The following is a 24,560-nucleotide window of genomic DNA, read 5'->3' on the forward strand; positions in this document are numbered from 1 at the left end:
CGGCGCGGCCCCTCCGGGCCGCCGTAGGGCCGGGAGCGGCGCGCGGGGGCTGCCGGGACGGGGCGCGTGAACTTGGGCGCGGCGCGGAAAGTCCGGCGGCTCGCGCGCGCGGGGCCGGGGTCGCGCGGCCGGGCCCAGTCGGGGCGGGCGGAGCCGGGGCCGGAGCCGGGGCCGGAGCCGGGGCCGGGGCCGGGCCGCTCCCTCCGGCGGCGCTGAGGGGGCGAGCAGCGGGGGCTCGGCCCGGTGCCCGCCCGGACAGGTGCGCAGCGCCGCGGGGAGAGCGCGGGAGCCGGGCCGGGCTGCGCCGAGCGGCTCCTCCCGCGGCCTCCGGGGCTGAATTGCGGGACGGGAGACCGGCGTCTCCGCGGGCTGATGCCGAGTGAAGGCGTACGTGGACCCTGAATTTCTTCTTTAGTTTTGTGAGTGTTGAGACTCCCAGCAGTAAGAATGAATGGCCTAAAGCTGTGTGGGAACGTCCCGCAAACTTTGGCTAAGGGGTGGTTGTGTTTTCAGCTGAAGGGAAGGCTCACACTTACAGTCCTCGTTTTTTGATAGTTTAAAATTACCAGGAGTGGAAAGCTGAGAATCGGCGTTTCAAACCAGGCACCAGTTAACTTGGCTTTGAGTCTTAAAAGGAGTCAGTCAAAATAAGTAGTATTACATTGGTTTTGGCTTTTTTGTTTTGTAATATTTTGTAAGGTGCAGTGAAAGGTGACTCACTGTCGCTCGTATTCTCCTGTCAAAAGTTTCGTTTAAAGGATTCTCGGATATATCCTTTGGGGTGGTGAGATGAACGGTGAAATGAGTCCTTTAGGTCCATACTGCCCGCCTGCCCCTGCAACAGTTTGACTCTGGTTTGTATATCCCCATCTACTGGTGAGAAATGGGTCCTTCACATACTCGGGGCTTCCTGTCGGCAGCTGTGAACTGTGGAGATAAAAGCTTCATTTTAGTCTCTTGATGCCATAGAGAGGGTAGTGTTGTGAAATAGAAACCATGTATTTCCTGCAGGAGTTCGAGTAAGCAAAAGCTTGCAGTGTCTGCTGCTTTCGCTTGTGTATGCAGCTGAATGGTACTAACTATTTAATTCTCCAAGTAAATGTTGTGGTCACCAAGAAGAGTTCAACCCTACCATTTAAAATTGTCATTTTGAATTCTTAGGTTGCCTGGCTTATTTCTTTATTTTATATATTTTCACTTACTCATTTATTTCTGCCAAAACAGGTGCAGCCATGCAAGAAAGCATACGTTTTGCATCGTCAGGAGATGACATTAAAATATGGGATTCCTTGTCTTTCACTGTGGTGGAACAGTTCAACCCACATACACCCTCACATCCAGTCAGTTCACTGTACTGGGCCAACAATAGTATCCTTTACAACTTCAGCCATATTTCTGTGGGTGTTCTGCAAAATTCCAGTGTTTTTTTTCTTTCCTTTTTTAACTGAAATGTTTGTAAAACACAGGCCCGATGTGTTTTGAGGTCTTGCGTAAAACTGGTATGTATTTAAAATTAAATTGGTATTGGTATGTATTTTAAAATTGGTATTGGTTTGTATTTTGACCAAAGTTCTGTGGTTCCCCTTGCTTAAGGGGTTTACAGGATCAGTTGATGATGGTAAATAATTCTGAAGAAGTTTGCCATCTCAGGAGGCAGCGCTTTCCTAATGGCTGTAATATGCCTGAATCGCCTGCCAACTGTAAAGCTTACTCCTTTGTTTCTTCAGTAGTTGATTATGATACCTGCTTTCAAGACAGTGCTTAATTAATTGATGAGTTTGAGCAAAGCATTTCCTGGTGTAGTAAAATTCCATACACAGTATAGTGAGTGAAATTGTAATCAAAGGGTTTTTTTTTCCTAGTTAATGTATGAGCAAAAAAGTTACACCAGTTGGAACAGAAATGAATGTTTTAGCTATGGAGCTTGCAGAGAATTTGAACCACAGATATAATGTATATGCATACACCCTTGCATGTGTTTAGTAAATTTTATGTACAGACATTGTATCTTATATGCTTTCTTCTACCAAGTCTCCTGTTCATCTCCCAAAACTGAAACAATGAAGTACCTTGCTTTATAGACTTGTCAGCTTGTTAGGGATAAAGCATTAGTTCTGGTTCTTCATAGTTCTGTAAAATTATACAAAAGTGCCTTAAAATAATGAAAGCAATAGCAAGTTCTACTCTGCCTGCTGGTTCTCTTATGTTAAATCCAGCCAATTAGCCTGTGTTATTCTTAAATGAGCAAATACAATATCACAATGGGTATTGGCCTGAGGACTGAGTGATTGCTCAATTTGTTTGGTGGTGGTGCAGATGCAGTCTCCCTGATCTGCAGTTCTATAAATGTTGTTATTACTTTGGGGTAGTTGGTTTCATAAAAGGTTCTTTTTGGGCTTTTGTTTTTCTTTTCTCAGTACAGAGTGGGAGGAATTGGTAACTGCTCTTTATACTCTAGGAACTGTATGGTGAAGTAGTCTAACATTTTTCATGACCGTTCTTTAAATCCATACTCTGCTAACAGCGACAGACATTCCTTTGAACTAGTGATAAATGGGACTCTTACTTGAGAGTGTGGGGAAATAGAACTGTAGAGTTCTGCCGTAGTGGTAAAGAGCTCTTAAATAATACCTGGCAGATATTTCTCAACTTTTCTATCAAAGAAATTGCTATGTCTTTTGTGTTGGCAAGTAAGGGTTGTGGTTAATTCAAGAACTTCTTAATGAAAGCTTGGAAAATAGCGTTATGTTTCTGTTTTTAGGTCTCTTCAAGGTACAATGCTGTAGACTGTTTAGCCAACCTGTCTTGTGTTCAATATGGGAAACTTCCTGTTGCTTTTATTAATCACCAGTATCCTACAGTTATGCTTCTTAGCTTGTGACAAAGATAGATACCTGGCCACTGCTTCTGCTGCTGGTGATAAAATCGTTGTTTCCAGCTCTAAAAGCAAACCTATTCCACTCTTTGAAATAGCTGAAGGAGTAAGTATGAGTAATGCTTTTCCCTCATGTTTTCCCCTGTTCACTTTGTATCCTGTGTGTGTGTCTTACATCTATTCTGCATATTGGGATCAATTTAATTTTAGTATTGGGAGAATTATGACACATGTAAAAATATTTCCTTGTGTATTGTTAAACGCATATAAAGAGTGGGGACAATAGTGTTTTTATAATAGTTCTGTCAGTAAGAAGATACAGATGCAGTTACACCAACGTGATAACTTGAGGCAGTCAGTGGTTCAGATATGATCTGATGTGTAGGAGATGGAATAGCTCAAGTTTGAACTTCATTTTCCAGCTTGAGCTGTCAGTATTGTACATGCCTATGAATTGTCCCCTGGAAAACATGAGAGTCTATGTAGAGATTGTTCTTGGAGTGTACATGTGCCAGCTTCTGCAATTGCAAGAAACAGGAGAGTCTGTGTTGTGTTCAAGGCTTTTTTTTTCCCCCCTGTTAAATGGAAGTGTGGCATTTCAAAAAGCTGGACCTAGTTTTAGAAGAGTCTCTTCACAGAGTCACTTAAATAGCTTGTTAGTGTTCTAAACCATTCTGTTTATTCTCCTTGGATAGCTGTTGTAATGCTAATTTGGACTGGAAGTTTTCTGAAAAGTTATTCAAACCTTGCTTTTAGGGTGCTGAAGCAAACACTTTCAAAGATGGAGTGTTTATCCTGAAGATTTCACTACATTCGATCTATAACTAATGCAATCCCGTGCAATTTTATCATATCAATAATTAGATGGACTTGTTTTTTCTTCACTCAAATCTTGAGAACTTTAAAGTGAATTTTCAACGTGATAGAACTGAATAATAATTTGTCCTCAGTGTAGGCCTATCATTAAGATTGACTTTTTTTTTTCAAAAACTGGTGCTTCATTGATTATTTTAAAAAGAATCACTTAACTGAGGTTTGCTGCTATAATATTCCCTGTAATGTTTCAGGAATGTGAAGTATGTCACTTAGACAACTTCTTGATTTTCTTCTAAAGAATTTTTCTCCTTAACTTGGGATATTTTTTAAAAAAACCTCAGTACCTGAATAAAATACTTTGATTGCACTTTATGCAGCTATAATTTAAAGGGAAAATGTGTGTTGGAGGAAAAGGTGTCAAAAATTTTGAACGAAGAATGGGGAAATTCGAGTATTGGAAGGTTTATTAATTAATATACTTACATTTTAAAGTAGTGGCCTTGATTTTAAATGCCTTTTGATAGAAGTGGCTGTAGAGTATGAATAGGTCTGTCTGTTCGCACAAATAGTAGGACTGTGCTGAAGCAAATGAAAACACACATCAATATGCTTTGAAGTAGATTTGAATAAATCTCTTAATTATCTTTAGCATACTTTTTTCTTCTTTCCTCATTAGGCAAAACAGACATGTGTGAGCTTGAATTCTAATTCTTCATATCTCGTCAGTGGAGGCCTTGATAACACAGTTAATATCTGGGATTTGAAGTCCAGAAAGATTTACCGCAGCCTAAAGGTAAGTTTGGCTAAGGAAGAACTGTAGCTTTCCACTCCCAGGTTTTTCTGCCAACTGTAAAAAATATAGTATCTCTAAGTCTAGTGTCTGCAGGATCAAGGTCACAGATAGGAGCTAGCACACATCTGGGTACTGCTTGAGTTTGTCTTCTTTATGTGCTGTAAATAGCAAATTTAACAAACATACGTAGCTTGATGTTTTCAGGGTACAATTCTGTAATAAAATACATTTAAATTTTCAGAATAAACTTCTTATTTTGCAAATTTTTATGGGTATTATCTGTTGGGGATTTCTTCCAGGAGTTGCATTCCAGGTAATTGCTATTTCTGGTATGTTGAATGAGAAGACACTTTTGTATTTGTGAAATACTGTAGCAGAACTAATGTGCAAAACTGGGAGATGGCTGTCTTCTAACTGGTCCAGTATGAATTCTCTAAAACATTTTTTATCGTGCATGAAAGTACATTGGCTTAGTGTCTTTCCCAGATGCCTTCAGTAGATGGTTTGCCCTTATTTAGCCTGTTTCAAGAGGCTATGAAACTTCAGTTTTGATTTATCCTGTTTTTTCTTGGACTTTCAGAGTTACAGTTGGAAACAAAACCTCTAGGTAACCAATACAAAACTTTAAATATCTATTCCCAACTCTTGGGTTAGAAGTACTCAATTGTCTTCCACTATATAGCAGAAAAATAATATGTTCATTATACACAGTATCATCACTGAAAGTGACTGTCCTGAAAAGCTAGTTGGTAAATATATGTGTTAATGCTAGAAGTGACAGAAGGGGAACTTGTCAGTAGCACATCAGATTAACAGAAAGTATATTCAAATATCACTGGTTTCCAGGAGGCCTTACTTTTAAAATAATGTTCATAACACCTGTGGTAAATATCTCTGTGATTGTCTTATTAAAATATTGTATTATATAGTTATGTGATCATGTTTACTAATTTTTTAAAATCACCTAATGCAAACAATCAGAGAGTGGTTATGATTGATCTTTGGTATGTTTTGTTGCTGTTTTCTGTGATACTCCAGTACAACTCCTAAATATTTTAAAATGGTACAGATGGTCAGAAAAAATCAAGCCAAAGTTCTTTTGCAAAAAGCATAGATTAGGAAGAATGTCTTTAACACTCTCCCTTTAACCTCCCATTCCCACAGGAGCATAAAGATGAAGTCACGTGTGTTGCATATAATTGGAATGATGGCTATGTTGCTTCTGGATCTTTGAGTGGTGAAATCATCCTACACAGTGTTACCACCAATTTATCAAGTAGTCCCTTTGGTTATGGCAACAGGCAGGTAGGCTATATGTGTTGTGTTCCTTTCAGGTACTAAGCTTAATTTGCAGTCTTTAGAAATTGAAAGTACATATCAAGAGCTTTTAAGTTTTGGTGTTCTGTTTCATTTTAATTTTACAGAGTGCCTTTAAGGAAAGAAGAAATAATACACACAGTGGTCTGCTAGCCTTAAATATTGGGTAGCATCAAAATACAGATTTCTCAAGTGCCTTTTTTTCTATACAGGTTTCAGCAAATTTTACTTGGTTCTTGAGGAGCCAGTGTCTACCAACGGTTAGATATCTTAGAAGTGATTAAAGCACAGTTGGCTTTACAAACCAGGATTCCAATTCACCACTCGATGTATATTGTTGCAGAGGGCAAAGGCCATGCAGACTGGGTTCTAACTTACTCAAATCTATCTGTACAGTATGGGGGTGAATACAAGCCTGTATTTGGAAATAAGTTTATTTAATCTGGAGATTAAAATTGCACAGCTGCTCAAAGAGAAAAGTAATGAGGTTTTATCTTACCTACTTAGGTGTTTAGTTAGTATTTGGGATAACTAGTTTGAAGGAATATTGTGCACAAGGCAAACACAAAGCATATGTACTGCTTAGGAACCGTGGTTGGGTTTGCCACTGCTATTCCTTTCTGCAGACTCAAAAGATTAAAAGAATTAGTGGGTATCACAAGGGGAGTTCCCTTGATATAAGAGCATATGCAGTAGTAAATGAGCTGTCTTGTCCCACTGGAAATTCCGATATGTGCTCTTAGTGAGAGTTGTCTTGTCTTACGGATAGCCGTATGTTTGAGTTCTAGGCACGCTTTCCTTTTTTACTGAATCATTTTCACAGAGGTAGGAGCTGCCTAGGGGATACAAAACTGTTGCTTTGGTCCTAAACTTGACCTTTAATGTTGGCAAGGAGTGCTGAATTCGTGACTTATTCCTTTTCTGTTACTGCAACAGCTTTTTCAGTCTTAGATTGCAGATAGTGTCAAAATAAATTCTTCTCCTGTCTCGCGCAAGCAGTATAACGTGGTGAAAAATCTCTTACATTCTCATAGCATCTCAGGAATTATGGTATACTTTGTGATGAAAAATCTCTGTTAAATTCAAACTATCTCTGCTCCTAGGTGCTACAGTGTCTTTGATCCATCGCCAGTCTCATACTTATATTGAAGCAAAATTGTACTTCATACTTGGTTTGATCTTAAAAATCCATCTATATAGTCAGGTCATTTTTCTGATTTGATTGTTATGGTCTTATGAAGAATGTGGATGTGAGGCAGGAGCTGCAGGGAGGTCTCATGCCTTGAGAGGCTAGACAGTATTAAAGGAATAAAGTAGGTATTTATTAAAAAGGCCTTCAAAGGAAACACCTTGGCAGTATAAGAGCCTGACTGTGGCTCCACCCAAGATGGATACCTGGTCACGAATTTTCACACTTTTATAAGTTCTGGTCCATTTACATATTGGGATTAATTGTGCAATTACAGTTTCTGGTTATGAAGTCCCATCCTCTCAGTTTGCTCCCCTCAATTTGCTGTTATATACACGCCTTGGGCTTGAAGCTGTAACGGTGTCCTTGGTTTTCAGGCTGGAAAAGGATTGTTTTGCCTAACTACCCTGTGAAGAGAGCTTGCTAACACTTTGTATGAAGTTCAGAGTTATATACTAGTGCAGTACAGAATCTAGAAAATATGAAAGCTAAAACCTAAGGCATGAGGTCCATGGCTGGATTATGCAGCTGAGGTGAATATCTAGAGTGGGGGCTATGCTGCTAGTTAATTGGAAAATGAAGAAATTCTTGTGAGAATGATTTGCATGACCCTGCTTGATATATTCAGTTCTTTCCACTGGAAAGTGATTAGAAGTATGAGATATGCTGTGAATAACTGTTTTGTCAGATGAAATCAAGAAGTCTGCTGCAAAGCTGAGTGACCTTTAGGATGGATAAAGCTATTTCATGTGTTAAAGTAATTGCAAACAAAGAGCTCCTGTTCACATTCTAAAGGGTCCATAACATTTTCTTAGGGAGGGCAGTTATTTGATTATAGCTTTAATTTAAAATGGAATTGAGCTATGATTTTGTAATGAGTTTGCTAGTTGGATGTCCCATATTCCCAGCTTGTCTTTGATCCTAAAAATGTTCTTTACTTTTATGTGGAGAAATGCCTTTATTATTGCTTTGGTTTTTAATTGGAGAATTGATTCTGCAGTGAAGCAAATATCCAAAGATTTGTGTAATTCTGTTAAATTTAAAAAGCCTGTACTTGATTTATAGCTTAGTGGCTGGCTTTCCTTAAGAGTAAACTTGAACAGATAAACAGTGCCTTATACTGTTTGATCCTGGCACTAGTTTTCTGACTTGGGAAGGGTCACCACTCCATAGTAATGTTTTTTAGAATTGAGGAATGTGAAGTCTAGCTAACCTTGTAAATTTTAGCTTGTCTCTGTTTGATTCAGCATGATGGAATGTAGTTTCTGTGCCAGTTAATTTCTCATGTTATGTAGATTCTACAAGTAGTAGAATAGCCCAAGGTTGCAGTGCTTTCTCAGACTTTAAACAAAATTGTTTTCATTGGAGCATTAGCCTATATTCTGTTAATTGATTTTCATTTAGAACATCTTTGTGTTTTATTAGAATTGAGTTCTTGCAGAATTGTTTGCAGATCCCATAATTTGTCTTTGCTATTGGCATTCATTTAAACTACCAGATTCTTATCTGCTTGCTGTTGTGAGGATAAGTTAAGATTTGTTTCAAAATATAATGTTTGTTCAAGTCTTCACTGCCTGGTGCAATTCTCCTAGCAACAGGATTTAGTTTAGCTGTTTGAACAGCTGGCTGATTTGTAAAGGAGTGTGATGGATTCTGGCCACTCGATATAGTGGAAAGTTTGTCAGCTTTTAAAGCTGAAAGTGGAGAGCAGTAGTAAAATGGGGAATGTGAAAGAAAATGGAGAACTTGCCCAGACCTGTGAGATTAAAAGAATAAATGAGAAAAGAAAATGGCTGACTTGTTAAGATAGCAAGGGAGAATTGAGAAGAGCTAGAAGAGAATAATATTGGTGGGCAGAAGGACAGGAGTGAGAAAATGAAACACGAGCAGATGCCAGGGGAGGAGGTATTTGGAGATGAAAAATTGAGACAACTGTGAGGGTCAGGACTATTTCCCATGTAGATCCTTTAAAGCTGTTACTCCAGAATCTCTCAGTATTTTTTTCAATGTAAACAAACAGAAAAATTATGGTAAAATTGTGACCAGTAGAGAACCATATTAATGATGAAGAGTTGTACTCGTTCCTGTTTAAATATGCAGTTGAGGGTCCCACCTCTTTAAAGCAGGTTGAAGCAATTTGGCTTCTAGCAAGATACTCAATACAAGTGCTGGAAATGATGCTGGAAGAATATGAAGCAACACATATCTCCATTAAAATGAAGTTAAAGGCAGAAATAGAATAAAGGCCAGTACAATGCATTGTGGTGTGGTCTATGCCAGAATGGAACAGTAACTTTTTGAGAGTATTTTCAGGCAGATAAAATATAAGAGTACTCATTGGACTGGACTTGAGTAAAGTACTTGATTCAGTGCTTTGGGAGAAAATACTAGATAGGATGGGTAAGAAACTCATTATATTAGTAAATCAAACAAATATTTTCTTTCATTATCTATATTGTTTAATATTTTCAGTAGTGCTTACAATAGTAGAAGTAAGGTCAGCAAAACTGGGGAGGGGTCTGGAGCACGGGCCTTGGGAGGAGCAGCTGAGGGAGTTGGGGTTCAGTCTGGAGAAAAGGAGTCGTGGGAGGACCTGATTTCTCTCTACATTCACTTGAAAAATAGGTACTAACAATGGGGGGGGTGGTCTCTTCTCACAGTTAACAAGCAATAGGAGAAGAGAAAACGGCCTCACGTTGCACCAGTTTAGATTGGATATTACGACAAAATTCTTATTTGAAAGCGTAGTGAGGCATTGAAACAGGCTGCCCAGGGAAGTGATGGAATCATCATCCCTGGAAGCATTCAGAAAACACATAGATGTGGCATTTAGGGACATGGTTTAGTGGTGAACATGGCAGTGCTGGGGTAACGCTTGGACATGATGATCTTTGAGATCTTTTCCAGCCTTAACAATTCTGTAATTCTAGGTAGAGCTATGATGAAACCCAGTGAGAAGACATTTGCCCTTAAGAGAGGATTATGTCAGAATTAAAAAATGGTTGAAACTATAGACTCAGGAATAACTGTGACAGTAAAATCAAGATATCAGAATTAGGGGACAGCCGAGGCTCTTTTAGAGCCGGATTTCAAAATTTCCAAGGGAAAGAAGGAATTGGAGTAAGGAATATTCTTAACATAAAATGACAATGACCAAAACAGACTCAAAAAGGAAAACGTAATCTAGGATATTTTGGGGTGGGTATTTACAGTATAAAATGGATGAAATGTTACTGCCACTGCAAAGACAGTAGCAAAATATTTTGAGAATCGTAAAAGTTTTTAGTTGTCCATATTCAAGAAATATTCATACTAGGAGAGTTGTAAAAAGACTGATGGTACTGGAAAAACCAGTCCTGGGGACTCTCCTTTTTTTTATAGCAATATAAAGCCTGAAGGAAGGTGAGCTTGCTGTTGTTTAAAACATGGAGTAGCAGCACTAGGGAGTTAGGAAACTGCTTAAGTGTAAGGGCATCATGGTCACAGGAATGGGTGCAGATGGGTCATAAGTAAAATTAATCTGGAAATTGAGTACTGTAGTATTATAGCAGTGACCTGAAACATCCTTTGAAGCAATGTGGTGGAAACAAAATATCGTTTCTGAAAGACAAGTTAAGTTCCTGGATTACTTAGTTTTGCAATAGCAAGGCTGCATGTGGTAAACAACGTGTGTTATCCACTTTTGTGGTCTTAGTCCACAGGTTGAAGTCTGTTCTGCAGGACCTACATACCTGCTTAACTCTGGAGTCTGTGTGCTTTATCAAATTGGCTGATACCCAAGTACCTCAAGTCAGTGAAGGGGAATTAAGTATAACATTCTTGGCAGAAGACTAGTTGGTGAAATAATGTACTTTTTCACTCCTTTAATTTTAGATGTAATGTGGGGGGTTTTGTATGAAGCCATGATATTTGCTGAAGATTTGAGAAACTTTTCTGGAAGTTTCATTTTTCTTCTCCATAATTTTGCTGATCAGCTCATATGGTACCCCATAACAGTAAAAAAAAAGGTGACCCCTTCAATACTAAAAATGGCATTGTAGTGCAAAATTAATTTTTCTCCTTTTACTATTTATATTTCAGAGTTGAAGCCTTTGTAGACAACTTGAACTTCATATTCCTAATCTGTTTGTGTCTTTAAAAAAATAATTTTATATCATGTTTAATATTGGTATTAAAATTAATTTTTATGTCTGTTTTACAGCCTATTCGACACTTGAAATATTCATCCTTTAAGAAATCCTTACTGGGCACTGTTTCTGACAGTGGAAATGTAACTCTCTGGGATGTAAATAGCCAGAACCCATATCATAATTTTGAAAATACTCATAAAGCACCAGCCTCAGAAATCTGCTTTTCTCCAGTCAATAAGCTGCTGCTTGTAACTGTAGGTTTGGATAAAAGAATTATTCTCTATGACACTTTAAGTAAAAAGTGAGTATATGAAAGATCTTTTGATTTTAGAAGATTTTTTATTTGGGTTTTATAAGCTGAAAAAAACATGCCTAATTGTGACATAAATTGTTTCATTCAGCCCCCATGCAGAATTGTTGAAGTGGTTGGCTTGTTGTTACTGGAGAACCCGTCCCATAGTCCATTTTGCTTTCTAAGTTAACAAACAAACAAACAATTGAAAAACCCCAAAGCATGTGGGAACTACCTGAAGTCCAGTTTATGGGTGATGTTCTCCAGTGCTTCTGTATGGGCTTTTTTCTTGTTGATAGAGGGCAGTTAACTTCTGTGAGAGGCAGTTCAGCCTGTGCGGTTCTTCAGCCACCTGAGCTTACCTTGCATGCTTTTCTAATTAAGATAAAAGATGTAACTGTGGTGCACATACCTGCTGAGATACGGGAGAATGTTGGATGAAAAAGCAGCAAGGATGGGACATGGGTGATGGGACTTTATAGTAAGATGATAGGATGGAAGGTGATTTTGTGGGATATGGTTTTAGCTTGAGTAGTGCTCTTACTCTGGGTGAATTAAAACAGGAGTCTGCATTTTAAAACAATGTTGTAAAAGGATGCAAGCTAAGACCTGAAGTTTTTCCCAGAGCTATGGAAGGGTTGAGTTGATGGGCTTGGGAAGCTAGAGGATAAGAGAATGTATGTAGTATGATTGCTGCTACATATGATGATACCAGTAAATAATGTTGGTGTTTGCTATTAAGAAGGCAATGTGATCCTGTCCCTATGAAGCCTTTTGGCCTATATGCAGGGTGTTTGTTTTTTTTTAAGCATGAATGCTTAGTGTATGCCTAATGTAGTGTTTCTTAAAATAATTAACTGAATTTACTTGACATTGGAGAAGTTGAACTACTGACCTATAGCTGAATTATGAAAGTTTATATCTATTCTGTTCTGTTCTATTCTATATTTTGTGTTGAAAAGTCCAACTTGTGAATTCTAAAAGATTCATTCTGTCCTTTCTTGTGTTTGAAGGTTACTGACAACAATTGTAGCTGATTTTCCTCTGACCACAGTAGACTTCATGCCTGATGGTACTACTTTGGCTGTAGGATGTTCCCGGGGAAAGATCTGCCAGTATGACTTAAGACAATTGACATCACCAGTGAAAGCAGTTACTGCTCACAAAGGCTGTGTGAAATGCATACGTCTTCAGTTCAGTAGCACTTTTTCCAAGGTATTTTATTGTTTAGTATGCAAATCAATAAAAGCAAAGCATAAACAAAAGTTTAAGTTCTAAAAAAAGTTAATAATAACTGTCTAAACATTACAGATGCCAACAAAATTGGATACTAACACAGGAATTATAAACTGCTTAGCCTTAATTGCTGTTTTGGGCATTGTTAATGTGGAATTCTCCCTCCCCCCCCCGTCCTGGCCTCAGTGTAGAAATAAGTGGAACTTGCAGTCTTCTAGGTTTTCTGCTGTGGATATGCTGCCTTTGCAGATCAGTTTGTGGCACCTCCGGTTATTTGTAGGCAGCAGCAGAAAGGTCTGTAATGGCCCTTCTGCTTAAGGAGAAGACCAGGGCTGCTCATCTGTATGTATTTTGTAGGTCCTATATGTGGACTTATGCTAGCACATATAAACAGTAAAAAAGTTAATTAAATAATAGAGAAGACTTAAGAGGTTCTTCAAAGACTTAATTCGGCTCTACTATATCCAGAGACCCTGTGCTTCCAGTTAGTAGACACTGAGAGAACCTTTGTAATGCATTCTTTATCACTCTGAGGCTTTCCTTCTCCTCTAGCATGCTTGCTGCTAGTGGTTAACTATTCCTGTAAAATTTGGAGTTCCTAATAATCTCTTTTTTTTGCTATATCTAAACCTGGGATCAAAATTGACTCATGCAGGGTCACTCCACTGTTAAATTGTTGCTATCCTTGTGGAGTTATCTATATGATAATACAGATGTTTCCCATGCTCTTTGAAGTTACATGAAGATACCTTTTTTTAATATTTATAAAGGCATATCTCCTAGGCAACCTTTGCAACTTGAAGTGAATTTTTTTTTACTGTTTTTAAAAATGAAAATATATTGTCTTGTATTTTTATTTCTGGCTGAAGGAACAATAACTTCTCTTAATTGGTTCTATTTTTTCTTCAGTCTAACCTCACAGGTTCTTCAAATAAACCTGTGTCCAAAAGAGTAGAAGTCAAAGCTGGTAGTAATCGTGGAGGAATTCAGAATACTGGCATCAAAAACATTGCCTCTCAAGCATCAGCAACAGTTTCCTCTCATCCTACATTGACAAATGAGAATAAGGGAGGAGAGATTTTTCAGGAGAAAACAGGTAATGCTATGTTCCTGTTCTCAAAATAGTTGGCATAATATGGAAGATGGAAGCAAGTGTTTCGACCATTACAGTATGAAAATTTCACTGAGGGAAGGGCATTTGTTATGAAGTACTTGTGTGTATGTGCATATACTTCTTTTCCCTCCCCACTGCGTACCACATGCTGTGAGACTGTAGGAGGTAAATTGGGTCCAACTGTAAACTTAAGACACATGAAGTCTTAAAATTGTGATGGTACTGTGGGACTCTGTCTTGCATTCTGACTTCTTGGAGATAATAGTAGTTTCTGATGCAATGTCTGCATGGAATGCAGAGCTAAAGATTTGTAATTTTGTTAATAAACAGGAGTAACAGACAGACCTCATAAAAAAAAAAAAAAACCCAAAAAAACCCCACAAAACCACAAAAACAACAAAATATGCCAACAAGGAAAACACAGGAAAAAAAAAAAGAAAGCAACCTAGTCCAAAAACGCAAGTGACAACTGAACTGTATTTTTGTGAGAGGCATGATTCCAGTATCACATGGTAGGAAAGATGTTAAATATAGTTGCAAATATGATTAGCTGTATAACTGTACTTGCTGTCTATGCCTCTGAAATTAACAAGTTCTTTGTAAGAATTCTGAGCATTCCAAAACTGCCACTGCATGAAATGTACTCTGAAAGTTTTGTGTAATTCAAGAGTTCTGAAAATATCAAATCAGTAATACTGCTAGTTTGATTCTTGAAAAAAAAAAAAAACCTCAGTCCATTTTAATGTAACAGCACTTTCCCCCTCCCTTTTAAAATAAGGAGAAATACATTTACTAACAGTAATTAGGCAATAAGCCACTGCAGTCCATAGGGATTTGTATTAATAACCTCCCTTGGGTATGTAGTCAAGTATTAGGTGAAGTAGAATGTTCCTGTATATGCAAGAGGTGCTGCTAATCAACATTACTGAATGGTGTGGAAAATTTTATTTTGGTTAAAACATACAATTTATTATCTTTATTTGAAGATGTAATGGCTGTTATCCCTCAAAGAAGACCATGCAAAATAAATCAATGTGTTAAGAAAGTAAAGGCTTACCAAGCAAAACAGTTTTCCTTAGTCTGAGTGTTCACTTTAGAAGTAAAGACCTCTGAGTACTCCAGAAGATACAGTCTTTAAGGTTAAAAATGGGAATGGATGAGAAACCACAGACTTCATTTGTTGTCTGGAATTTCTTCTAGAACCTGTTCATTGGATTTAACTTTGGAGAAATAAGGAGCATTCAATAAAGTAATCTGATAGCATATTTAAACAAATTTGAGGCTTTTTGTCACAGATGTTTTTAAGATACGAAAGTATAAATGAAGTCAGAATGTGATGAGAAACTTGGATGTACTTTTAGCTAGCTTCCCATGACCTCCCATTTAGCAACTGTTCTCTGCTTTAGGTACGTTACTACATTTAGATTACTGGGAATGATTAAAAGTACACAAGATATTTTGGCCCAATTTTACGTTATACTTTTTCCACATAGATCCTCTAAATCCTGACACAGGTTGATGCTGCACTTCTGATTTGACTCAGTATACCAAGTATTTACTTAACTAGCAAGTGCAATTCCATGTTGGTGTCACAATTGACACATCAAAAGGAGTGAAAAATGTAATATAATAATATATTTAAATGTGAAATCGAAAACATGATTCAAGTTCCACTTAATGTAAATACTTGGCCATAATTAATTGCAGTCACCCACACGGTCATATTTGGATCGCTAGAATAAGTAATGTCACGTAGAGAAGTACTTAGAGGTTTTATGAACATTTTGTGAAATTATGAAAGTTATTTTGATGGTTATCTGAGCAGTTCAATTCACTTGGTAAAAACTGTAGTTTGAATCATTACCGGGGATTTTTTTTTTACTTAAGATATGCTTCCATTCAGACAACTGTCCCTGGTACCTTGCATAAAAAAGCTCACTTTTTTTTTCCCCCTGGACTGGGTCAAAGATGGGGCTTGAGGGTAGAGTGAGGAAAGGTCTAGGAACAAGTTTGATTGGGTTTTTTTGTCTGCAGTTGTAACTCCAATTTGCTTTTCTAATATTAGAATATAAAAATTGATTTTCTAATATTAGAAATAAGCAAAGAATACTATCACTAGGTAAGCTTTAAAAAAGATGTTTCATATAATGTCCCTTGGAATGGCAAGCACAGTACAGCAAATTTTTCTTCTTGCAGAAGAAATTTAAATTTTTATCATCCGAATGTGGTTACCTTATTAGACGAATGTGCAGTCACTAGTTTTCACTTCACCTGGTCCAGCATAAAATTGCTACACCCATCATATAGATTTCTCTGAACATGGGTGGGTTCTCCAATTTTACAACCCTCCTCTTGAACTTTTAGTTGTAGTCACCTCTGTTGACAGCCCAAATGAGGAAGTTAAAATTGACTCTCTAACTGGCATCTGCAGACTGTTCTGAAGTACTTACTGGACTTCCCAAGTATCATGCTTGGTGTGAGATTTTTCAGCCATAATGTATGTTATTTTTGGAAAAGGTCAATTACTAACTGAATTATATTGTCCTTTGAAGGTTTTCCCCATAGTTCCAGCTTGGATGTCATTCCATCGAAAGAAACAGATCATGGGAAATGTGCTGAATTGAATAATTTTGATGCTTTGGGTCGAAGTAGTTTAGGAGATGTGTTTTCTCCAGTCAGAGATGGTAAGTTCTAGTACTGGAATTTGTAAATCACCATTTGTCTGCATGTAGTGTGACAAAATGGTCATTTGTGTCTTCCTAACTACTCTACCTATTTGATATTTTAATTTGTTTTTGATTATGAACTTGATGCAGTGATACATAAAAGCACTTCATTTGTCTGTGTTCTGCTATTTTGTAGATATTATTGCAAATCAAGTGACTGAAGATCCTCAAGGAAATGGTAAGCATATGCCAGTAATAGGCCTTTGGAGATCTGTGCTAGTTCTCACATGCTGATTTTGTCATACCGTAGAAAAGAAACAAATGACCAAAGCAGACACTGAAGCAACTTTTCTGGAAATTGTCTGACACACGGAGCGACACAACATGGTAACAGGAAGTCAAGAGTATGGTCCTAAAGTGATTGTTTTCTTCCTTTATACAATTTTTAGTGATATACGAGGCTTTTCATGTTTTACTACTTTTATAAGGATGGGAGCACCATAAGTTGGATGGAAGGCTGTAGTTTTTGTGGAGAACATTTTTTAATGATTTCTTTTATCAATCAGTTTTGTATGATTGTGCAGGCATTTTAACTGTGGGGTAGATTTGGTGTGCATTTATTGACCTGTGTGTTTTATCTTTCCCTTTTCTTTTTAGGCCTGGATTTCCAGTCTTGCCCATTTGGTTTGGATTTTCTCCCACAGCCGACCATTGCCTTTCCAGTAAAAAGAAACCCAGTGGGTGGTAGTGCACAAGGGACACAGTCTAGCCCATTACATGCACTTGTGGGATCTCCAATTAAAGAAGAGGAGGAGCATCCAGAGACTGATTCTAAGAAAATAAGTGTTGGGAAACAAGAATCAACAAATGTCTTAAAGCAGGTATTCTTGTTATGAGTGGTCTTTTTAGAATCTTGACAGAATATTACTGCTGGAAGAAAAAAAATCCTGAATAATGCCCCATCTGATATTATTTTGCAACTCTGTTCACACACTATTAAGACATACCTGTAAAACCTAATGTGATTTAGGTGAATTGGCCTTCAGCAATGGAAGATAAATGTTTGTCTTCTCTATGTTTGTCTTAAATAAGATCAGGTTACATAAGTTCCCATGAAACAAAGGAGGTAGACTGAGTATTTTATTTTTTCTAGAAAATCAACAGTGATCACTAGATGTTTGTGCCAGTATGATTGATTGTTGTTTGTTAGATCATTTTCACCCTCTTCTTTCCTGTTCTCTGTCTCCCTTCTTTTCTTGAGATATCTTTGCACATATCTTAAGATATGCCTCTGCACAGAGCTTAGCTACTTTTTTATTGCTTTTGAGAAGCCTGAGTTTGCTAGGAGTGATACAATGTAGTCACAACATTTTTGATGTGAAAATTAGAGGCGCCTTTTACACTTTCTTCTGTGTGCCCACTTGAGGCAATTTGGAATGTTTTGGCAATCGGTTTTTTGCTAGGAAATGAAAAGCATGTATTTCTGAGCAGATTCCTAAAAGCAAAAATGTTTGAAAGTGCATTTTGGAAAACTTGGAAAAAAATTACTCTCTTCAAGTGCAGTTAGACAATTTTAACAAGTAGATTTTGTCTTTAAAATAAAAAAAAATATTTTTGTCGTCAGGTTTCAAAATCAAGCTTATCAAGCATAGAGCCTGTAACTTTAAGTTCCCTACCATCGTCTACTCCTGATGTAAATGAGAAACTAATGAAGACTATCCAGGCCCATCCTGCATATGATCCACCAGTAAATGGTACTACCTCAACGAGTAAGTTGATAATTTTGGCCCGGTTCCAGGTGTGGTTGATTGTAAACTGACATGAAATCTGATAAAATGGACTTGGCATTAAAAAACAACATCTGATCTTGATTCTTTAAATTGAGCCATCTCTCCTGGAATGTCTCTGGTTGCCTTTGAAAAGACTCATTCTAAATCTGTTTTGGATTGTTTTATCAAGCAATATTTGAGGTAAAATTAATTAATTAGTTTTTAAAAATTATCAGTCTAATATGGTATATGAAGAGTTTTTGTCTTAAGGGTTCTCAGTATTTTATTTCCAATTGTGAAGGTTCAAAGATAACATCATCTGTCACTGCTGGAGTTGCAAGTTCATTGTCAGAAAAAATAGTAGAAACCATTGGGAGTAGCAGACCAAATGCACCTCTGACAGCAATTCAAATAAACTTCATTCAGAATATGATACAAGAAACAATGGATGACTTCAGGTACTGGTATTCCTGCAGAGTGTTCTTGTTTTCAATGACATGTTTTCTTAATGAGGTGTTTCAGCATCGGCAGAAATAAATTTCTCTTTGGATTAGAAAATTACACTCTTTATAGCTCTATTTTTGAAAAACTAGGTATGAAACATAGTTTTTAATAGCTCTGGTGACTAATTAGACTGATGCCTCCAAGGGCTGTTGGTGTATGACTTTGCTGATGTTTCCAGGAGTGAATGTTTCTCCAGTGGTAAGTTGAGTCTGCATAGCGAGGTCCCTACTCTTTTCCTGAAGCCCTGCACTGATTTCTTTCCCTCCTCTCTCATCTCCCTGTCCCAGAAGGAGAAATTTCAGGTTGACAGTGAGGAGAGTTTTACATAGCCAGTTGACTTGTGTTGGCTTTGAGTGTTGTTACTTGGCACATGTAAGGTAAAAAACCAGTGTGTGTGTATTTCTGCTGGTGGAGCTTTGCACTGAAATAGGATCTGTGCTGTGATGGTCAGCGTCAGCTTACTTTGTGGATATCCAACCAACATTCCAATTGTCTTGAAAGAAGTCAAATTAGTATGGTTCCATTTAGAGTGGAGTTTGAAGAAGATGAAGAAGTTAAGAGGATTTTATTTAGGGCATCACTTCCCAACCCATGTGTTAAGATGAAGTAGGTTGAATGGAGATGATGAAGAATTGCTGGGCAGGGAAATGCTGTTGTCTTGATGACAAAAAGCAAAGCAAAACTAGCTTAGTAAGTCTGTGTACTATGGCTGTTCTGTATCTTCCGACAGAAGAAATACATCAAATATTATTTAATGTCTTTACATAAGTATACTATGGTAAAACTGCCCTGGGATTTTTTGGCAATAAACACACATCTGATGAAAACCTGTAATTGATGTAACTTAAAATGCAGTCTATGTATTGCAGATGTGTTTTCTTTAACGTCTGTGTTCAGGCACCCCAGAGTTAGAAGTTATGCTTTCCAGTCTATTACTTCCAATACCTGAGAACTGGAGCCTTAAATATTCTGTTTCTCTTCTGACCTAAACTTTTTGGAGTGACTGGAAGATTGTGCTGGCTCTTTTCCCAGTTGTGAGTTACAGATACATTTAAACATCATAAAAGATTGTTAGTACTGGGGTCAGTAAGAGGGAAGGGAACTATTGTAAGCTTCCTGTTGATCTAACTACCTTTCAGCTACTGGCATCTGAGGAAAGGATTTTTATTTGCCTTGCCTGAAATTCATTTCTCTTCAAGTAATGGGGGGAAAAACCACAAACCTTCAGGAAAGGACCAGGAATAAGGTATCATTTATTTGGTTCCAAAAAGATGTTTGCTTCTTTATCTCCTTGCCTTTGGGAGATAACCTACATCTTTGGATTTATAGGATGCTAGCTGGCATCTATATATTTGATACGCTCAAAGAAGATTGCCTCCAGTAGGAATTCTGTAGGACAGTAATCTGTGGAAAGAGAAAGTGAGGATTCCTTTGGGTTTGCTGTATGTTTGAGGAAAGGAAAATGAAGATCTGTGTGTGTCCACTTGAGAAACACCTTACTTTGTCAGGCCAGTGGTCCCTATTGCACATAACTCAGTCCCAGACAACTGCACTGTTCAGGAAGAACTTGTGAGCTTGCCTGCTTTTCTGTGAGCTGTTCTTGTTCTTCCTCAGCTCCTGGAACTGTTGTATTAATGTCGTGATCAGAGGCTATTTTCAACCGTGTTTTTTGTAGTATGGAATGGTGGTCCTTGAATTAACAAATGCACGTCCACTTTGCAGACAACACTGCCACTGCTTTTTACATAGATCAGCGGGATAATTCCATGGGTTTGAGAATAATATATCACTTACCACAGTTGATGTTTTGGGCCCTTTTACAAAAGCGTGTTGAAAGTCATGTACTGAAAGGCATATCTTCAAGTACAGATAAGTGTCTTTCTCTGCAGTGCTTATGATCAAGGGGTTGAAAATTAGCTTTTGAATGATAAAAACGAGAGGATCCTGTAGTTTGCAACTGAAAATATCACCATGTATAAATTTGTGTTTCTAAACTGTAAAGTCCTATGTCTTATGTGCTGAAAAAAATGGTACTTATGAAAATCAATGTCATGACAAAAGTATTCCAAAATAAGCTGTAGAGGATTATGTTTCATGGTCTAAGGATCTCTAGACTTTTTATGAGAGTGAGGGTGAGGAATTGTGGAGTTTCAGATGCTGAGTGTACGAGAGAGACTGCTTCCTAAATCAGTCTAAGCGTTGTCCTTTTGCATTTCTTCCCCCAGAGAAGCATGCCATCGAGATATTGTGAATTTGCAATTGGAGATGATCAAGCAATTCCATATGCAGTTGGTAAGTACAAGGACCATAATGGGAAATGTATTCAGTTTTCAATTTTGGTAATACCAAGGCATGCCATCTTCTCTCAAAAGTGAAAATCTGTTTTGTTTATTAAGGCCAGAAGGGGAGATTTCATGTGAAGGAAGGGGAAAGTATGAATGGGAATCATTAAATTGTCTTTTCTTTGATTAATAAAGCGAACCTAGGAGTTGAGTAAATATGAATTTCAGGAAAATGAAAAGGTATGAATTTCAGGTATTTCAGGAGTTACAAACAAATTCAGCTGGTCCTTTGGAATGGGTCAAAGGCTGGGCTAAGGAGAAGATAGATGGAATTCAAATAGAAAGCTTCACTTGTAGATACTATATGCAAACTGAGCTGTTCTGTATTCTTCAGCTTCACCTTTTTATGAATCTTTGTTCTTTTGATCTGCGTTAAAAAGACCTTGTCTGGGTTCTGAGCATTTTAATGGAATCAGCATTAGTAGGTTCTCATCGTGAAGAACTGCAAAATATCCTTTGATAAAATATTCACTAATGTATTAATGATCAAAATACTGTGTCAGCATAAAAGGGAAAATCTTACTTTTCTTATCAAAAGTTTTTAAAATGGGAATTATGTACATTATTTCATTTTAAAAAGAAATATGAAAGCCAATAGGATAAAACTGGAATTACTAACTTTACTACTACTGATTGGGACTTTTTTCTTTTCTGTAGAATGAAATGCATGCTTTGCTTGAAAGATACTCTGTAAATGAGAGCTTAGTAGCTGAAATTGAGAGACTGCGAGAGGAAAACAAAAGACTGAGGACTCACTTCTGAAAGGTTTTTACATTGCTAATTTTATTAGCGTGAACTCACTACAGGTGGTGTGTTGTCTCTGACAAATCATCTGTCATCACTGAAGAATTGTTTGAGGATCTGTTGCTATTTTGAACAGGAAGCTATTCTTCTAAATAAGTGGTGTAAGATACTGTGTGTAATTGTAAAATTTGTAGTAGATAGGCATTGTATAAAGAACATTTGCATCCTCATGCTCACCACCTTGCAATGCAGCCTTCTAACAGAAAAACTCAAAGGACAAGTACAGTATTGGGAGTTTTAGCAATAGGTAAAGTGCCTTTTCATAAACAAAATCAAACCAGGACAGATGCTTTTACTGTAAGAACATTTTTATATATACCTACTTTTCTATCTGCTTCTTTATTCTACTGCTGTCAGAAACAATCACTACAGCTTGCCTTTCAGATACTTTCCTTGAAGAAAAAGGGGAGCGAAAGTTCCTCTTTTGCACACCATGGAGTCTTGTTTACAAAAAGCCGGAAAGTACAGTAGTCAGTTAAGTCTATTCAGCTGGCAACTCTTCTGTCCTGAGTAAAACTAGAGCTTGAAAATATTCCCAGATTCGGTGCCACGATCTTCCTTATTGAATTCATGAGTTTGTTGTTGCAAATGGTACATCAACTGCACAATGAGATTTTTTTGTTACCACTTTGGCTGTGAATCTAGAATTCTTTTTATTTACTTGTATTTGCGTGTTGTCATAGCTTGTCCGACTTGAATGCAACTTTAGTCTTTAAAATGTAAGTATATTAATAATATAGCCATTAATAATGCAACAATGCGTAATTGAAGTCTTTCAGTCTGACTCAAGCACCTTTTGTGCCCGACCTCCCCTTCCATTGGTAGTGGGCAGCACTTAATACTGAGCAGTTGTGTTGCAGTTTTGAGTCATGTTGGTTTAGCATTACTGTGGCCTTTTTCAGATAGCTGCATACCAAATCTATTATCTTGTATTATTAACAACTGTTAAAGAGAGATCATTGCTTCAGTAGCATGATAGTATCATACTGGTGTGTATGAAACATGTCTGAAATCAAATTGAGTTAAAAATTTCTCTGAAAGACTTCTTCTACAGGTGCTTCTTGCTATTCAAGTTTTTCTGGAGGCTTCTTTATTTTCCCTCTAATATTGTTTGTTTCTTTTCACAAATTCAAAACTCAAGGAAAGTGTGAAGAACAGGCAGGTTAATTATTTACAACATCTAGTGTTTAAACCCACAATGACACTCTGCTACTAAGTGAGTAGATAAATAAATGAAAGCCATAATATATAGCATAACTTATTTTTATATGTTGCAAAACTAAAGAAAAACTCCAAACATGTCTATAATTTTTCCTTACCTTTAACTTTTTTTAAAAAAAGAGACTTCCCTTTTTTTGATGTCATTTAATGAAAAACAGTCTTGTAGCAAAATGAGAGTGTTCAAGTAGCCTTTTAATATTAGGGAAACTACTTTAAATGCTTGTGGTTTTATTTCTTTTATAAGCTATTAAAAATATTTTTGTATCACATATAACTTCATATTGAAAGGAAGCCAAGAAAGTTGGGGTTCTTTTACTAACTTAACACACAGTGTAGAGCTTGACACATAGACTGCACAGTTCATGAAGACAGTAGTAGTTGAAGGTAGCAAAAATATCTTAGCATTTGTCTATGTATGCTTTCCAGTGTTAATGAAGTAACCTTGCATATTTCCATCTCTTAATTTGTTCAAGTGCTCTTGCTGGTGTACCTGGATGACAGCAGGAATCAGACCATTAGCTTGGGTATTTTGCTTATAGGTAATTCATTTCCCTGACTCTGAACTGTATAATGCTTTTAATTCGCAGATGGAGATGACTGTAGCAAGAGTGATTAAAAAGATTTTTAGGGCTTTTGTCCATATCTCAGGATTACTCTAGCGCAAGTGGCTGCACATGGTATGTGGAGACCCACTCTGCCTATCATATGGGTATGTCTTGCCTTGTACGCTCTCTGATTTGTATGTTAAAATAAAGCTCATTTTCACCTCTTTGAGAATAAAGCTGTGGTGACCTTACTAAAAATGAGAATAATCTGTATTGTAATTGTTATGCCTCATCAGGCACCATCTACCTGAAATTTTGGAGTAATCTCTCTTCTGCCTCTCTGGCTTCGTGTAGACCATCCAATCATTTCCACAGAAGTGTTCACAATACCTCATGCTCTTGGAGTAAGATGAGCAGTTGAGCAGATGAGCAGTTCTCCCTTCCAGCTTGAAAACTGTGACAGTCGTGCCAGAGAGATCATGTTCATAGCTAAAAGTCACGTTCAAGCAGATGTTTTGGGGGGAGAGAATAATCTTGTCTCCTAAGCCCCTGGTGAGTTGGGCATCCTTCGTCTTCATGTTAAACTTACACATGTTTAATTTTTTAATGCTCTTCTCTCATGTAAATAGACTTCTTGTGATGCGAAGTTCATTTGCAGTTTCAAGGTATGTAGGGTTTGAAAACTGATTTTGACTAACTGATTTCTTCTCATAAAAATGCAGAATGCCAGCATGTTCTTACTTCCTGGCAGCAGTCCACCAGTGCCCGATACACACGCCATACTCTTCATAAGTAAAAGGATGATTTTGGAAGTTGCACATTGTCCCTTCTGCACAAGGAACATGACATACTAGAAGAAAGAACATATTTTACAGTCTGCATTGCTAAACTGTACAGTTCCTTGCCATCAGATACCCTAGATACTAAAACTGAAGATGCAAAATGGT

The 24,560-nt window shown here is 37.5% G+C and overlaps 1 protein-coding gene across 1 annotated transcript; it reads left to right on the forward strand.

Moving 5' to 3' along the window:
- The first annotated feature begins 205 nt into the window (after positions 1 to 205).
- On the forward strand, positions 206 to 23,849 carry NEDD1 (NEDD1 gamma-tubulin ring complex targeting factor). The gene is made up of 15 exons (XM_066319360.1): positions 206 to 259; positions 1,225 to 1,368; positions 2,887 to 2,981; positions 4,368 to 4,484; positions 5,649 to 5,789; positions 11,192 to 11,421; positions 12,426 to 12,627; positions 13,558 to 13,744; positions 16,315 to 16,446; positions 16,625 to 16,666; positions 17,086 to 17,309; positions 18,053 to 18,197; positions 18,499 to 18,655; positions 20,927 to 20,993; positions 21,701 to 23,849. Exons 2-15 carry the CDS (start codon positions 1,233 to 1,235, stop codon positions 21,803 to 21,805), a joined length of 1,980 nt encoding a protein of 659 aa, XP_066175457.1. The 5' UTR covers positions 206 to 259; positions 1,225 to 1,232; the 3' UTR covers positions 21,806 to 23,849.
- Positions 23,850 to 24,560: the final 711 nt, after the last annotated feature.

The sequence above is a fragment of the Sylvia atricapilla genome, chromosome 5, assembly GCF_009819655.1.
Source record: "Sylvia atricapilla isolate bSylAtr1 chromosome 5, bSylAtr1.pri, whole genome shotgun sequence".
Taxonomy (NCBI): Eukaryota; Metazoa; Chordata; class Aves; order Passeriformes; family Sylviidae; genus Sylvia; species Sylvia atricapilla.

Excerpts from the sequence above, each read along its gene's own strand:
- NEDD1 (XM_066319360.1), top strand. The coding sequence starts at position 1,233 with ATGCAAGAAAGCATACGTTTTGCATCGTCAGGAGATGACATTAAAATA. Across the intron at positions 16,447-16,624 it reads GTTTTCTCCAGTCAGAGATG|ATATTATTGCAAATCAAGTG; the intron begins GTAAGTTCTAGT and ends GCTATTTTGTAG. Across the intron at positions 16,667-17,085 it reads TGAAGATCCTCAAGGAAATG|GCCTGGATTTCCAGTCTTGC; the intron begins GTAAGCATATGC and ends TTTTCTTTTTAG.